Source organism: Spea bombifrons, chromosome 2, assembly GCF_027358695.1.
Source record: "Spea bombifrons isolate aSpeBom1 chromosome 2, aSpeBom1.2.pri, whole genome shotgun sequence".
Taxonomy (NCBI): Eukaryota; Metazoa; Chordata; class Amphibia; order Anura; family Pelobatidae; genus Spea; species Spea bombifrons.
In genome coordinates this window covers 102225824-102243870 of record NC_071088.1, presented here as the reverse complement: position 1 = coordinate 102243870, position 18047 = coordinate 102225824, and the positions used below count along the sequence as shown (strand labels likewise).

Here is an 18047-nt window from a genome sequence, read left to right as displayed (position 1 = left end):
GTTACGATCTATTTTGAAAGCTGAAGGCTTATTTTCAGTTTTTATGACAAAGGCTTACAAAACCTATTTTCAACAGACTTATTATTTCAATTTTTAGCCCTGCCTAAATGCACCGAACGGATGGATTCCTTTCGGGAACCATGTACTTATGCATGGTATTTTTACTCTAAAGGACGTTGGCATGTACCTTTTGGCACCGAGACCTGGCAAATTCAGCGTTACTAATTAAATGCCTGAGTCTGCCAAAACAATCCGTAAAAACTATACATATTTGATAACAGTGTCCTTAGGGGGGCACGGCCCAAAAATATTTGTATCCTATTACTTAATTTTAAGAAAATCGTGATGACAGCTCTGACGTTCATTGAGAAAATCATTGGTATCTTTGAAGACTTGCACAAGATAGCATATCCTCGTTATAAACATGCAGAACAAAATAACATAAATAACTATATATATATATATATATATATATATATATATATACATAAATTTATATATACCGTATGTAGAAGAGCCGTCTCAGTGTTGGACAAAGTTTATTTTTGCATACCTCTTAATACAGGGCCACTATATTTTGTGCCATAACATATTTTGTCTGGTTTTATAATGAGCCAGGAATTGGATTCAGATATGCCATATTAAATATCCAAAAGAGTTGAATGCCAGCAGTAACGTTTTAGGATACAGGGCTCCTGGCCCCTTGGATTTGCCAAGATCTGACCGCATTAGACGAGGTGTAAATATTGAAAGTTGGAATGGTACAGCGCTGGCCCGATTCCAAGCTACTAAGGGAAAATTTCTTCATCGAGGTAACAACTAACAGGAATGCGCTTCACCACTGCAGAAAGAACATTCTTCAGATAATAAGTGTAGTATAGTACGTTTTCAACTTTCAAAGGAACATTCCAGTTTCCAAGACAGTTAACATGCATTAATGAAACCTGAAGGAGAAGCTGCAGCTCCAGAATTCCCCTTCATGGTTCGACATTTCACACCACTATCTGGCTGCTTGAAATGAACAATGAGATTGATTTCTGCACATGTCCGAGGGGTTGACACCCCCCACCCAGAATGATTTTTGAGCCAGAGCTGGAGCTTACAGTCCAAACTCTTTAAAACAGGGCCGGTCCAAGTCGTGGAGGTGGGATTGCAGTGGAATGTAACGTGATGTTACATGACCGTGGGGTAACATTGCAGCAGCTCACACAGTGTGTTAGAGTGAATGTGTATGTTAAAGTCAGTATGTATGTGTGTGTTACCTGTAAGTGTAGGGTTGTGCAACTGTCTTCAACTCAGACTACTATGCCTGAGAAGTTCACCGAGGTTAACCTGATACCCAACATCAGGGACTTGAAATGTTCACCTTTTCTATGAATTCCCTCTTTATTGAAAAGACCAATCTGATTCCAGGAGACAGGCAGAGAAAATTCCGCCCACCATTTTATCAGATGATAATCACAGAACAATTTCTAGTACCGTAGTTACATTTCTCCCCCAATCCACAGCAGTGCTTAACAGTAGACTGGTTGTTACTGACATTACATGGTTCTCATTGTAGTGCTGGTTAATACTAAAGTCATTCTAGTTATAATTATGTATGTATCCTGTTTGTATGAATGCATAAGAAAGAGATAGAGTTCTATGAGCGTGCCTTAGTGTTGCATATTACCAAAGAAACGTAGGAAGAAAAGTTAAAATATAGTTTGAGATACAAAGAAGAACAGCAAGATAATGAAAGCTGTAGAATCATTTGAACATCGTTGAAGGCCACAAATGGCATACAGCGTCCAATATGGAAGCCGCGTATCGCTGAAAAGGCTGCAAAATGCAGCTTCACGCGAGAGGTGTCTGTCATGGGTGGAGGATAGCACCTACCGCAACCTTCCTCTCCTTGGTGCCCTTTTGATTCTGATGCCTACTGCACCTCTTGTCCGTTTAGTGAACCTTGGTGAATCGATTGGGCTCGCTTGTTCCATAAATTGACCTTAGCTAAGATCTCTGACATTGTTGACCCGACCTTTGTTCTCTCTCTTTAGACTTCAACTAAAATCAGTTCTATCATGAGAACCCATATGCATCTGTATAGCTGAGTTAGACCTAAACTAGTAGTCAAATGGGGACTGGAATGCCATTTAGTTTTGCCCTTTGTATTGGTTTCTCATAGTGTGCATTTTTAACTAGAGGAATATGGAGAAATAATGCAACATATGCCTTCATTACAATTTACTTTTTCATTAAGTAGTGTATTTCATACGTGAATGAAGACTCTTGTATTACTTTAGAAAAAAAATAGAATATAAAAACCTTTTTTGGTTCTATTCATCCATGTAGAAAATTACTCTAATACTGTCTGAGTAGTTTCTTACAAGTAAAACACATTTACTGTTGTTAATTAATCTTTAACAGAAACTGTCGGTGATAATGTACTATTGTAACCTAAATTAGGTGATAAAGCTCCTTTCTTATGTAGAAGCCCCAGGTCTGTGAGCCAAAACAAAAGAGGGAGAGGTTTGGTGTAAGATGGAGGACATGCATGTAATTTACATATAATACATGGGAATCGATAAAACCATCTACTCTGCTTCATAGAAAAGCATCATCCTCCAAATGGCTGACCACCATGGAGACACAACAGTATTTTACGAGCCGAAGGTTGGCACAGTACTCGGCACATTAACATTAGGTGCTTTCACCATGTAATGATTCTTTTTGGATGTGTTCTGTTGTCTTATATACTGTATGGTCCTAATGGTCTCTATACTTCTTGATAAGCTGGTAGACTCATGTAACAAGTTAAAAACGGCGCTCCATAAACAAAATACATTTCTGTTCCTTGTTACTAGAAGATAAAACAAGTGCCTAAACACCAGGGTTGGTTTAAACCTTTAGCTAATTGTATGTAGGGGCTAATTTAGTCTGTCTTGGTGGCATCACACAGCTCCTGAACCTAATCATGCACACTTTGGGAACTCTCTATGCTGACCCTGAGACCATGCAATCTAGAAACTATTTACCGACCCACCGTGAAGATATTTAATGATCTATACCTCCCACCGACTAGGTGCAGGGCTCCGGCACTTATAGAAGCATCTCTACAGCAAGAGTTAAAGTGTTGACTAAGAGGCTGAAAATTTACCAATGTTGAACATGAAGGCATCAGCTCCAGAGCAACTCTGAGAATGTATCCTTGCTCCTTGGGTCCTTGGGAGTCTTATGGCCTCCAGACATTGGTCACATCCTTGCTCCTTGGGTCCCTGGGAGTCTCATGGCCTCCAGACATTGGTCTCATCCTTGGTCCTTGGGTCCCTGGGAGTCTCATGGCCTCCAGACATTGGTCACATCATACATGACCCCTGGCTCATCTTTGGTACCTACACCTACCTATGACAACGTAGTGGTCTCCAACTGTTAAGCAAGTTCCAAATTCCATGCTTATTCCATAAACAAGGTGAGGAGGCCACTCTAATTAAATCAGTGTTTAACCTCTGGATCCTTTAAGACAGGCGACTGGCAGGTAAAAATACCCTAAAGGACAGCATTAGGCCTGGTGCCTCCTAGTGGGACATTAATCATTTCATCGTTACATGTGTTATAGCACAACTCTGTAATGCTAATTCAAGTGAAACTAGACCTATATCTCAAACTAAGCTTTAAAGAAACAACATAATCAGGGATTTTTTCATCAATCATCAATGGATATTGGCATAAACATCAATAAGCCTATGCAACATTTTTAATAAATCAGTCTGTTACCCATCTATATACCCATTCAACAGAGCAGGAATTTACAAAGAACTTCCATTTAAAAAGGATTGATGATAACAGAGAAGAAAATAGAAACACTGAAGTTGGCTGAACATAAGACTGCTGTGTCGGAGATCTTCGACCCAAAATATCTTAAGACTTTGTGCTCATATAAAGTAACATTCCACAGTTGGAATCCTGAATATAGCTGTGTCTCCTGGATAGGATTAAATCTATCTGTATTCTGTATTTTCTCTCTGTACCCGCAAAGCTGTTTGGGAGATACTGCTGATAAAAGATTAGGAAACATCAAGGAGTGCAAACATTTGATCCACGCCATGGACCAGCATAATACCATTTTGAGTCAAACACTCAAAAAAGAGTATTTTTTTTATTGAAAATGGTACTATATGCACATATGTCAAACACATTGGAATTTTTTTATAGACACCCATTTCCTGTTACAACATCATTTTAGCCAGGATATCATTTCTGCCACTTTTTTTAGTGGAATTAAAAGTACATTAGATACGTTCTCGAAGGGTTAATTATCATTCATGGTAAAGCAATCCCGATACAAATTAACAAAAAAAGAAAAAAGAGAAGGGCGCCAACTCTCTAGCAGTTCCCCAACACCTGCGAATTCAGTATCAAATAATAAAAGATGAGCTGCTCAACCATAAAAAATATTGGTCCGTTGAGACTTGTATGCAGTTATTGACTTATTTGGCTATATTGGTTTTTGTATGTATGTTTTTGAAATAATAAAAATAATAAAAGTATATTTTCTATGGTTGTGCAGCTCATGGTTTATTAGTTGACTTTCTTGAAGGGCTGTCAGATGCCAATTCAAATAATGGTCTTGTTATTCATGTACAAAATTCAAGGGCTACTGCTTTATTTTGGAATATTTTGGCAGAGAAAGTAACATCCTTAAGCGCCATCTCGGCGGTATCACCCAGTGGGTACCATGGACTTACAAGGGAAATGGATGGTGGCCACCAGGGCTAGACTGGGGATGACAAGGTGGCCCTGGCACTTTAAGGCCAACCGTCCGCTGGTGTGCCCGGTATGCCAGATGATCAGTCCGGTACCTGCTGAACCCTGCAGGTTAATCTCAGATGAAACCTGTTTTCCAAACAAACCTGTGTGTCTGAAACTAACCGAGAAATTTACATCTCAACAAGATAATGACCCAAAAGCACAAGGTCAAGGGCCAGTACGAAAATGAATGACCTTGAGTCAAAATGTAAATACAGAATTATCATTTTGCTCATCCATTGTACGGCGCTGCGGAATATGTTGGCACTATACGCGAAGGATTGAGGATTCACTAGTACTGGGGATGGAGCTTTAGTAGGTTTATTGAGTTTGAAAAGAGTAGGTGGAACAGCACCTTTAATGGCTTCATCAGTACGATCGGTACCTTATACAGTAGCGCTGTACAGGCAGAATGTGTGGCTAGTGACCGGTGTACTGGGCTACTACCGAGTGACCCATCGCACAGCACCAGCGATAGAGGGCAGGAGCTACTGTGTACGGGGGGCGTGGCCTCCCCGCCCTCTTGCCCCGCTGCTGGGGGAGGGGTAGAATTGCCCGCACAGTACGCACTCTCACCTGCCGCTCATACACTGTTATTTTACACAGGGACGCTACAGTGAGCGAGAGACTGCTGTGACCTGCCGGGACCGCCAGAGCTGTGCGCATCCACAGCCAGCAGAGAGAAGGTGAGAGCTGCACGTATAAGTAACACGTATGAGGCTGGGGAAGTTGCTCGCTTTTAGATTGGGGTCAGGTAACGCCTCGCCGCCGGGAGACCGGCTTCATCTACCGGAGTTCCAGTAACTTTTGTTAGCTGAAGTTTGTCGGTGGTTATCGCTGCCGGGCTCTCTGTGTGAAGCTGCTGTATGATCGGTCAGTAAAGTGGGTGCCTGTTAAACCTGTGTGCTGGGATACCTGTTCTGGCTCACACATGGTTAATTTAAGAGGACCTCTCCCCGTAATCACCCTGTACATGTCATACACACTGTGTGTGTCTGTCTTTTGGGGTATGTATGTATGTATGTATGTATGTATGTATGTATGTATGTATGATTGCACACTGTGTCAGTCTGTTGGTGTGTGTAAGTATCATTGCATGCCATGTGAATATGTTTGTTGTGTGTATGTGTGGGAATATGGTGTGTGTGTATGAATGTGTTTGTTGGTATGTGTGGGAATCTGGTGTGTATGTGTGGGAATCTGGTGTGTATGTGTTTGTTGGTATGTGCGTATGTATGTGTTTGTTGGTATGTGCGTATGTATGTGTTTGTTATGTGGGAATCTTTTTGTGTGTGTATGACTGTTTGTTGGTATGTGTGGGAATTTGGTGTGTGTGTCTATGTGTGGGAATCTGGTGTTGGTATGTGCGTATGTATGTGTTTGTTGTGTGTGGGAATCTGTTTGTATATGTATGTGTTTGTTGGTATGTCTGTGTGTGTGTTTGTTGGTATGTGTGTGGCACCTCCTTACCCCGCATGGGTCCAGGCATGCAGTTTGTTTCTGTGGTTTTCAGAGCAAAGCTTAATTTGACAACATATGTATTGTTTAAGTGCGTTGTGATTAATCTGTCGCGATAGTAAATCTCATCAGCGGTGTCAGTGTGGCGGTTGTGTAACGTATCGAGTTGGGGGGGGAAAGCTTTCGCGTGTTACCCCGACTGGCATTGGTTCCTCGGGCGTTTTTGCGCACACAGGCGTATAGAAATATATCCGACACAACAACGTCTTCATACTGAGCGAGATTCTTGCAAAATGACCGCTGAACCCCCAATTACACGAGTGAATATTCTAATAATACTAATAATTCTAATAATAAAACGCCTCACAGTGAAGTCGGGTTTCTGGATAAAGCGCTGTTATTTTCTCTAGAACAGGTGTTTGCGACCTCCCCCATACACTTATTTTCCTCCATTTTTGCAGTACCGCTCCCATTACTCCCAGCACACATACCGCTAGGTGAAGTCCTCCTGAGAATCTCCCGAAGGAGCTCTCTGCTTGTTGTTTTCAGGATAGGACAATAGTTTAGTTTGTTTGGCGGAGGACAGGCTGCATGGTGTCCAGAGTAATTGTTGCGTGAAGACACATTGACCTCATTTTTAACTTGGTGACGCTCGCTTTGTCGGAATGACAGCTTCTGTTGTTGTAAATAAAGTTTTGAAACTGTATATCTTGTCTTATGCCATTTGACCCAGAGTCTCTGGGTTTTTTTTCCCCCAATCTCGGGGTCTCGGAACAGATTCTCAGTGTCACACAGTCTGGAACGGACTCGTTTCTATTCGCACTGCTGAGTGTGTGTGTATGTATGTATATATATGTGTGTATATGTATAAATATATATATATATTGTGGTTGATATCCCTGCTTGAATGCAGGTGACTCAAGACAGTTAGAGCCATTTGGTTAACCCTTTAGGTGATTCACTACATAGACCCTTCATGACGGGCTATTGTTTCAAGAGTCTCTGGGTCAGTTCCCAGGGATGACCGGTAGTCACTTGCTTTATGGGGTTGGAGATATATCTACACACATTGTGCTCCACTTTTAATCCTCCCCCTACTCACCCGGAGCACTTAATTTTGTGTCCACGTGATCCTTCCCCTGGTTCCCGCTGTCATGTGAGACGCGTCGGACCTTAGTAATTGCTTAATAATGAGCGGAGACAGAACTGTCAACAGCGCGAGGTGCTTTGTTTGTCCTTTAGCTCTGGCGTGTTTGTGTTCGCTGAACTGATTTGGTTGCCGTGTTGGAATCTGCATGGAATCTAAACCGGGATTACAAACTTACTGGGTAAGGGATTGGGTTCATGTTAACAGCCCTTATTCAATAATCACTAAAACTAATAAAAACGTGCTTTTGCTTCACAATATCCCTTTATTATGGTTCAAAATACAATTGATTTATTAGGGGTTGTGGATAAAAAGTGATTCTGGTGCAAAGTTTGAAAAGTGCTCGTATCGTCACAACAGCCAATGGATTCTGCGTTCTTCCTGATGTAAAGACTCCAAGCGTAATCAGTCCTTGGTCTCATCTTCGGCCCAGGGCGCCCATATACCTATGTCTAAAATCCCTCAATGTTTTACTGTCTACCACTTCTGCTGGAAGGCTGTTCCACGTATCTGACACTTCCTCAGTAAAATAAACCCTTGACCTTCTAGTTAAAAGTATGAAATGGGCTATGAAGGGTTTAGATGCTGTTTACCCCATATTCTTACTTTACAGTTTTATAACCCGTGTTTATCCCTGCCTTCACAAAGTTTTATCCGTTTCCTTAGATCTTCCTGCGTTGGCAGGCTCGCTTAATTTGCACCATGTGATATTTTTTATTATCAAAGGCACTCACTGGTTTGCTTTTCCTTTTCCCCCCCAGCTCGCCATGGAGTGGAGAGAAAATTCAGATGCTACGTGTGATTTAGCGTTTTCCGAAGCACAAAGATGGGTTGAGGTATGAGGGGGGGGGCATATATTCTGTAGTATGATGTCAAAAGACTTATGAATATCTGTGTATGAGTAGGAACATTTCAACAGTCTGTTATTATTATTATTATTACTATTATTATTATTATATTTGTTGTTATTATCTTTGTTATTGATGTTCTGGTTTTGATATTATTGATATAGTTTTTTTAATTTTATATATTTCTATTATTGATTTTAGTCTGTATTATTAATGGTATTAGTCTGGTATTATTATTGATACTAATACCAGACATCATAATATCAATAATAATAAAAAACAGACTAATAATAGTAATAACCATATTGATCTTTTAATTATGGATATTATGAACACAAATGCCTCTACTTCTGTGAACTAAATATTTACTGACTCGTATAGCACCGTCATATACTACATCGCTGTACAATAGCTAATCAGGACATAGCAAGCAATGCATAACATAACAATTTGGTTTCCAAAGAGCTTACAATCTAGAAGGGCTTTGGGTTATTACACAAGAAGTAAAATATGTTAGTTGTGCAAGTCATATTCTGGGGGGGGGGTCATGTCCAAGATCATGTACTTCTAAAATATGATCTACCCAGGATCCCTTGCACTATAGGATGTCTCTGAGAAGTCTTTAGGCTCGCCTGGCGGGTGTAAGTTAGCGTTTGGCAATGCTTCCTTATTTCTTAAATTAACAAGCAGCGAGTTTCATGATGTACAAAAAGTCGGTGAGAGTGGAATTGTAAAACCAATTCACAGGTAAATAATAAAGAATCGCAGACAAATAGTAACCGATGATTCGCCAAACAGCTCCCAATGAGGGTTTAACCCCGTTGGTGCCAGAGGGTGAGCAGCACTGTTTAGCATAGCAGTGCTTTGACACTAAATGAACATAATGAGGGCAGCCGATCCTCGACTATGTGAATGGAACGTTTGTAATATGTTTGAGCACAGAAACGATTACCCTACCTAGTGTATGAATTCTTCGTGTCTGAGAACGGTATGGTTACAGATGGAATAAGGTTCTCCGAATCATTTTTATTCTTGTCTGAAGCAAGGCAGACTGACTCTTGCGCTTATTTTTGCAATTCCAAAATGTTTGAGATGTTCCCAGCATTCTAAGATTACCAAGTGAATGGACATGCTGAGACACCGGTTTGACCTGTCGTCTCAGCGGGCTCCACGGTAATAAGAAGTGCCGAGTGGGCCGTTCAGTGTTTGTCTGAAGTCCCGAGCGACCAATTCCCAGCCCAGGTGCATGCATTTAGCTATAATCTTTCAAAATCACCTGTGTCCTTATTTAAGAAATGCCTATTATGATGAGTCTGGTGTGAGCTTAAAAAAATCGTCATTGAGGTATCCATGAATGATGATTTCTACACTTGTATGGGTGGATGAAAGTATTATTAATAATAATTCCATAATAATAATAAAATTATTATAATCAGACCAAATTTTTTAACATTTCTCAATATACACACATGTCCCTGAATGTGTGTGTATTATATATCTATATCCTCACCATTGTTTTTGAATATTCTATAGGTTAATCAGCATCTTTCTGTCTGTAGCCATACGTCACCCATCCAACAAAAATACTATAGTGTGTTTGCCCGCTGTCAACAAGAGACCCTTAATTGACGCCAAACATAGACATGCTGTTGATGACACAACACCTATTTCTTATAATTCTTGGGGTTCTTCTACCGAAGCTTCCCCTGCAGTATCCGCAGGTCTCCTGGAATAATCTAAGAATCTACTCGACTGCGTACTATTCCAGTACAAACCAAACCCAGTTTATGCCTAAACATTGTGTGCCGGTGAATAAAACGAATCTTAAGAAGCCGCTGTAGCTTTTTCCTTTTGAATGAATGCAGGAAACATTTACAGGCTCCAAGGTAACTGAATGCTTTAGGCCGTTTCCTGGCACATTCCAAACCTCACAGCAGACTGTGCCCCTCCTAGAACAAATTGTTACAATTTCATGCTTTTTTTCTTACTGTATTTACTTATTATATATACAATTTGCATTGAATTGTAAGGTCTTTGGTTATTTGTGCATTAAGTGTACAGGGGCCTGCTTTGCCTAATGTATCGCTTTGTCGATGTCTGCCAGTTCTAGTTTTATCGGTACCCTTGAATATTTGTATTGTAAGAAGCGCTGTGTGATTTGACGCTATGTAAATTAATAAAAAATAAAGATAATAAAAACTGTTTGCTTTTCTAGAAGCACATAGGCCTCAAGGATCAGTTTGGAAACTCGCCACACACAATCTCATCACATTATTTTTTAAAATTATTTTTAAAGAATTGGCAATTAAATTAAATGCACTTTGTGAGCTATTTACCAAAGAGGGAGTTTGCAGGAAAGTCATGTTTATTCCCTTACTATTCGTTATGAATGGTCTACAGCAGCACACTTCTCCAATGTGAAAGGGTGAGCTGACCCTTAATAATGCATAATTCAATGAGTGAGAAGACTGTAAAGAATCTATAGCTGCTGCTGTAGAGGCTTATTGGGAATGTGCCTTCATAATATATAAAGTCAGGGTTGAAAACCCAAACTCTATCAGCTCCCCCTTTAGTGAATACACCTCCAAAGCAATCCAGCTTTGTATTATGGCCAGAAGCTATGCAAGTACCAAATGTAGGTATATGGAAAATAAGATCGGAAAGGGCAATCTTATTGGCATCTCTTCTGAATGAACCCTGGGTGCAAATAGATTGTTTGTTTGTAACATTTCTTTTTACTAAAGCAGCAGCTGGGTTGAGAGTTTGCAAGAGTGTGGTTGTTCGGCATAGTCAAGTATCAATGCATGAAAGTTTCTGAGCGAAGAGCTGAGTCGGCTCTGTATAAAGCATGGTTCAATGAAAAAGGTTGACTTCTCATTGAGTTAATTAACTATGCATTATACGGGGCCAGCCAAGCTCTTCCATCATATAAATTAGACGCTGCCGCCTTCGTATTGATTGTCATTGTGAAGGAATGCACTTCGAAATGATGGTGGAATGTATACAGGTGCAGTCTATTTACCATTTCACATACCTTGTATTAGAATTCTGAAACGTAGTTCCATTTTGCTGATTTCCATCGTGACTAATCAGCCTTTTTTTTTTTTTGTCCTCTATTCGTTTTAAAGGTATTTTCTGTGTGCCAAACCCATGAATGTGTTTGCTTTTCTCACCCTGCTATTTATAGATGTTTATCTGCCCACAAAAATTACGCATGTGTTCTGTGGCATTCTTATTCATCAGAAAAGAAGTTAAATATAAGTTGCGTGTACATTCAAATAATTGTTTTACCCCTCATATATCATTTAGATGACATTTAGCCATTTTTACATTTTGAAAAGTATGTATAGTTTTATTTTTGATGCTTTTTAACTTACAAAAAAAAAAATCCAGACATGGTCTGCTCAGAACTAGATGTTTTCCTAAAAGTTTATCTGGTGGCGTTTGCAGCTGTTCCGTGTGGTACGGTTAAAGAATTTAGTTATGGCATTTTTTCCAGTGGTTTTATGAAAGTACTTTAGACCGTGACTAAATACAGCCTTTGGGGTAAACTAGCATAAACAGGTTTTAGTGTCTGAAGTGTCAGCTTTCGTGAGGGTCCCTTTGAAAAAGAAAAATCTATTTTTTTTTTTTTTGTTTTCCAAAAATTTATTTTTATTATTTACCCACCTGCAGCGGATCAATGTTTGAAATTATTCGTTTTTTTTGTAATCACCAAAACATGTTCTCTCTTTTTCATAAACCTTAAACTGAATTATGAATTCATGGTTCTTGGGATTTTGTATGGTTCTGTAACTGTCTAGGCAGGCTTCATTTTTAGATCAGTAGATCCTTCTCCTATGGGGAGAAGACTTGGGGGTTTATTCAATAAAGGCAGCTTTCCATTTTCAATTCCTTGCCTTTCTACATTATGAAGGCCTAACCCAGTGAGCTTCTGTTGCAGGAAGAACTTGGCGGCCCTGTATAATGCATAATAAACCAGATTTATTTAGCATATTCCCACCCATTGAATAAGCCCATTTTGCTGGGAAAACATGCCATTGTTGGCCCTTCATTTTCAATAGTTAGACGTTTTCAGTGTCATTCTACTAAAATCACCTTCTCCAATGGCTCTATTACAGGGTGGATTTTTAAGAAAAATGTGAATTGTCGTATTTGCCTTATAACTGGGGCTGAACTCCTACCAAATTCTATTTTTATTTCCGATTTCATTACTTCAAAGTTAATTTTTTTTTTTAAGACGCGTGGCCTGTTTCGCCTGCTAAAAACCCAAACATTTGGTGGTTTAATATTCATACAGAAATTTTTTTTAAAGGTTTACCGGATATTATATTTTCTTGAACTTCATCTCTATCGTAGTGCCAGCATTAGGCCATTGACTGCTTATTGTGACTTTCTATAAGAGTAGTCTGCACTTGTAGCTTTATTTGGTCCATCTGGTCTGATTTTAATGTCTAAAACACTTTTTCCGTTTTACTTCAGAAGCTAATGATTTACAGGTAGTGAAGCTTGAAGTCACTGAGGAATAACATTCCAGAATCGCAAACATGCCCCCTACAGAGATCTGGTACACACGCTTGAAAGACATGTGTGCTTTTGATGAAGACAGGACTCCCTTTAGTCTAAAATCTTCTAGCACAAGTGTTACAAAAAGTCAGAAAAATAAAATGGCACTGTTTACTGTTTGGGGGGCCTGACAAGTGCATATAATCTGTGTAAAATGGCTTTGATGAACAGTGGAAAAGGTGTTATTTCATAGGTGCTAGATTTATTGTTATTGTTTTATATAGCGCTTTACAATGGGTAGATCGGACATAACTAGTAGTATATAACATAATAATTTGGCTTGCAGAACAGGCGATGAGCATACCTGGGAACTTCTGGGCTCCAGCTACCCAGAGCCTTCCCTTGCGGGACGTGGCCAGGACTGCCCACTGACGGCAGCGGGCGGTCCCCTGGCGGCGGGAAACACGCCCATTTAAAGGGAAAATGGGCGGGGCATGTAAAGACCCCACTCCCGTGACCCTGAGGATTTGGGTCTTGACCCGGAGAAGCGGTGCTTCACCCGGCAATCTCGGAGCAAACCTGGAAAATTCCCAGGTATGGTGATCAGGGCCCTGCTCAAACGAGATTACAATCTAGAGACCATTATTCTTGCGTACTGACATTTCAGAAAGTGGGAAGAGCTTTTGCCAAAAAACGTTGCGTTGTGAGAGATAACTGTTTATGGAACTAAGACAATTTGCAAGGGCAATGTGTTTTTATTTAAGAGTCTTCTGTTTATGTACACATTGTGACTTTAAGCGCCGTGGGATACCGTGATACTCTTTAGGGGACCTCAGGTGAGAAATGAGAGAATTGGGGATTTGGGTACAAAAGAGAAACTCCCTCCTAAACAAGGACATTGGGGTGGCTCTTATGTGACTTCACTCAATGTTGTGATGCTTTCAACACTGAGGACACTATTTAATCTTTGATACTGTCTGGAAAGTTTGAATTAAAAAATGTAAAGTCGATGTACCTAGAGAACATGGTCATCTCTGGGCTATTTTTGGGCTAACTCACTAAAGGCAATCACATTTTCTACTCGGGAACTTGCTGGATTTCTCCTCGTGGAAGACCTGGCCGCTTTTATTTATTTATTTATTTATTTTTACCTGGGACACCATATATTTCGGGGCAGGTTAAGCTACTTTTACGATTTGGTTTGGAATACATAGGGGAATCAGTTTTATTAAAAGTGCCCCCAAGGAAATGTTATGCCTTTTTCTCTATGGCTGATCATTCTCCTTGCAGAAGCTAAAAAAGAATTCCTAATCTGCCAGCAGAGGTCAGGATTTGTTAATGTACACAGGCTGAGGTTATTCTTTTGAGGAATTACATGTTCTGTAAAAAAAAAAAAAAAAAAAAACTATTTTAAACCCATACATTTTACCTTTAGGCGTAGCCTATGTAAAAATGACTAATCCTTGTGAAGCAATATCTCCGTACCGTTTGAGTTATCTCCCCATCTGGAATCAGATAAACAGGGCCGCATCCCTTTTTTTGTGAGTCAAGTTTCTTTAATGGTCTCACTTCTGCATCATCGCAGGTTTATGATGCCTATCGTGTTTGTTTTAGGGCTTGTCATCGGCATATTTAGGAGTTTCTAGGTAGATGTATAACGTTGCATTCCAATGTGTACTGTCGTCGTGTCAGTGCAGCGCCTGAAGACATCGCCTTAACAGAGTTTCAGAAACTTTGTAAATGTGACCTTGCATTATGCTTTAGCAGCATACTGTACCACAATCTATTATATAATTCTAACATATTGATTAATAACTTAGCTGAAATATGGTTTCAGACAACATGAATTCTGATTATTTATATATATAATATATTCCCCCCCCTTCCTCCTATGAGTTATTTGTTTGCTTTTCTAGTTTGTGTTTTTGTGGGGTATGGTGTAGAAGTTTTACTTAAAACTGATTCTATTTTTAGATTTTAATGAGCAGAATTAATAACAAAACCAAAACATATGCGTTTCTCAAAATGTCATTTCATCTGTATGTTCCTTTTTAAATGTTGTAGAGTAATACTGGAAGGATGTCTTTAACCTTCTAGAAGGACTGAGTATTTTAATGTAATGTGGGATCAGTAACGGCTTTCCCTTACCCCTCCACACTAATATTCTGCAAGCTACAACAGGCGGTTATTATTTTTTTTTCCTTTTTGTTATAATCTGTTTTCAAAGATGGGAACCAAAGGATTTAATTTATCAAAGAAGATTTTTATTTGTACTTAAGAAAAAAAGAGTGAAATCATCATAATACCCATTACTCCTTTAAGTAGTTAAAAAGCCACAGCTTTATAACTGCACAGCTCAATGTTCGTTCCATGGCCTGAGAAAATACACTTTTTCGACCATGCAGTGTAAATATATAGTCATTGTCAAAGCAGGTATGTCACTTTCTCAAATAGAGTATTACCGGTATTTACCAGCATACTGCACTAAATACACCCATGCTATGAGGTTTACAAATTAAAGTAAGCACTATATACTTGTTAGCCACTTTGTATATACCGCTGGAGAAAACGTTGTATCGTCCTCTACTGCGGATCAGCGGAATTATTCCTCCTTATTAAGTCATTGCTCTTCATTTGTTGATGTACTTCTCTGCTTTGGTTGAGTGGCTTTGTCAACCTTCGTAAAGTTGGGGTAGAGAGAGAGTTTCAGAATCAATAATCAATATTATGGGTTTGCCACTGATTTTGACTTTCCTACATTAAAAAGGTCTTCAAAACTATTACAAGCAAGCTACAGGTAATTTTATTAAATGAGTTCAGTTGTAGTGTAAGCTCGTTGTGGCCTGCCTTGATGAAGGCCTTTTGAGGTCAAAACCTTGACCCTTGCTTCATCTAACAAATATTTGCTTTGCGTATATATGATGTTTTGATTCTCATTTTGGGGACTCCTGGGTGAATCCTGACCCCAGTGTTCGACCATAATTGCCGCATTCTTCTCTTGCAATGTTTCTTTTAGAAAGCTGCGATGGTGACAGTTCTGTACTCTTATTTTATAGAGTTAACGAGGGAATGCAGATTACCTCTGCAGGGCAGGACTTTGACTGCTTCTCCAATTTGTTTTATTACCGCTGGAACAATTTGAGGCATTTTTATGATCTCTTACTGGCTTCACACAACTGAACTTGAGTTGATTTTATGACTCAAATCATTTTCACCTTCAAAATCGTGTGAAATGTCAGCATTTCTTGTTTGACATTAACTGCAATGAGTTGTGATGCAATGATTATTCAATGATGATTAAAGCATGTCAGGCTAATTGTGAGCTCCTGCGACATATCTGTTTCTGCTGTTTTTTGTTTTTAATGTATTACATTCTTAATCACTAAGTGTGGCACTCCTTTTATATACCTTTTTCTTAGTCTCTGAAAAAATACTTTTTCAAATATTTATTTCAGTTCTGGAGAGAAATACTACTTTTAAAGTGTGTAGTTTCCTGTGCATTAGAATTTGCTGTTTCTTCAGACAATATACTTAATTCACAAATTAGTTTATTCTCTAAAGCAGTGGTTGGCAGGAGAGTTTCCTGGAGAGTTGTGGTTTCGACTCCCGTAATTGAGTATGCAGTATACAGGGTTTTTCCTGCAAGAATGGCTATGCTCTCTAATACACGGTTCAATCAATGAAGCAACTTCCGAGAGCTCATGATTTCAATGTTCTTTATACAGGACCATCCAAGCCATTTTGTGGATATGAAGCTGAGGGTTGGACCTTTTTATAATGTAAAGTGATCTCCGCTCCCTCCTGAGTAATGTGTGACACATTATCTCTATAGAGCATTGATTCAGTTTATAGCTAGTAGGACGAGTAACTTGCAACTTTACAGTTGTTGATGAACTACAGCTTCCGTGATCCACTCTAAGGATTTTAGAAAGATTTCGTTTTTGCCAACTTGCTCGACCACCTTGTAGTGCTGAGTTGAAATGTCATGAGGTGGTAACCGTGACTGGGGTCTGTGCTGCAGAAGGGCAATTTCTTCCAAAAGCCAGACAGTTGGAGTGGTTGGCAGCACAATTTCTTAAAATAAGTACTGTTCTCATGAAAAACAGGACGATTGGGAGGTATGTGATACCTTATTTTGGATTGTATAGGAATTCTGCTATCGGAATATTACTGAGAACTAGACTTTATAACATGGCACCTGCGTTAAAGGGATGATCATTACTATGTTTTGGACTGTGTAAAGAGCAGAAATGAGGCCTGATGGGTAAATTACTTTTTTTTTTTTTTTTTTTTTTTTTGTATGCTCACACCCTGCATTAAAATGGGCAGGACATGCGGTAGGGAAGATATAAATTCTGAATCACACAGTCTACAATAAAAGAACGTGCTTGAACGTTGAACTGTTGAATGTGGTTGATCTCTTAACTCCTTTTCTTACATAATCAGACGATACTTTAAGGCATTTGTTAGCCTTCCAAAGTTAGTGGCTACAGTGTATAAAGTCTATGATTTTCATGCTTGACCAATGTTCTGTGGTTTTGGACTTGCTAAATTAAGTGGATTTAATTTTGATTCTCCTGCCCAACCCACCCCAGTGACCATGTTTAGCTCTGTCCTTACTGAATCACAGCCAGAGCTGTCATTAATGCTGATTAGGTGTTCTCCTGATGAGCACCTAATCTTGCATTGTTCCATCATCTTGAGAACTGCTACTTGGAAGCTCAGCGCTAATGCTTTAAAAACAAAGGGGAAAAAAAAAACTTGGCCTGTCCCTTCTGTCATGGTGTGTGAAGGTAATGGTGCAACGCCTTCAGGATTAGATAAGGAGGGAATGCACATAGTTTCCATCGCATTCGATGCCCCACCTTAATTTGTTGATTTGCTCAGTAAAGCATTAAACACTCGGAGCATAATTATTGTGCAAATCACTTTTATTCTCTCACATAACACGCTTCAGGAACTGTTTAAAGGGAACTCTGTGAATATTCTATAATATAGTTTTGCTGTATGGTCTTCTCTGGCCTTCAAGTATACAATGTTGTGTTTGCCATGCTAGATACTAAATTTTAAATTCCTTTGGTTATGAAGTACATCGGAACCTTTTCATAGTTGTAAAGTACAGGGTTAGCCCTAAGGTCCTAGCACACTAGGCAAACATTGTGGAGGGTTCTTGACTGGAGGAGCATGGAGGGGGGAAGGTCATTTTGGAAGTACCCAGCCTCAGCTGATTGAGAAAGGTACTGACATGACCCATGTTTTTCTGCAGCCCCTCAGCTGTCAATGGAACACAAAATGAGATG

General features: G+C 39.5%; 1 protein-coding gene across 5 annotated transcripts in view; it reads left to right on the top strand.

Moving 5' to 3' along the window:
* The first annotated feature begins 5415 nt into the window (after positions 1–5415).
* Positions 5416–18047, top strand: part of LMO7 (LIM domain 7) — a 65806-nt gene continuing 53174 nt past the window's right edge. For 4 of the 5 annotated variants that reach the window (XM_053455396.1, XM_053455399.1, XM_053455398.1 and 1 more), the window contains exon 1: positions 8155–8229. In XM_053455396.1, coding sequence (XP_053311371.1) covers positions 8161–8229 — 69 coding nt within the window. In that variant the 5' untranslated portion in view covers positions 8155–8160. Of the gene's footprint in view, positions 5475–8154; positions 8230–18047 lie in introns of those variants that run through there. The other variant, XM_053455397.1, reaches the window with a different exon arrangement.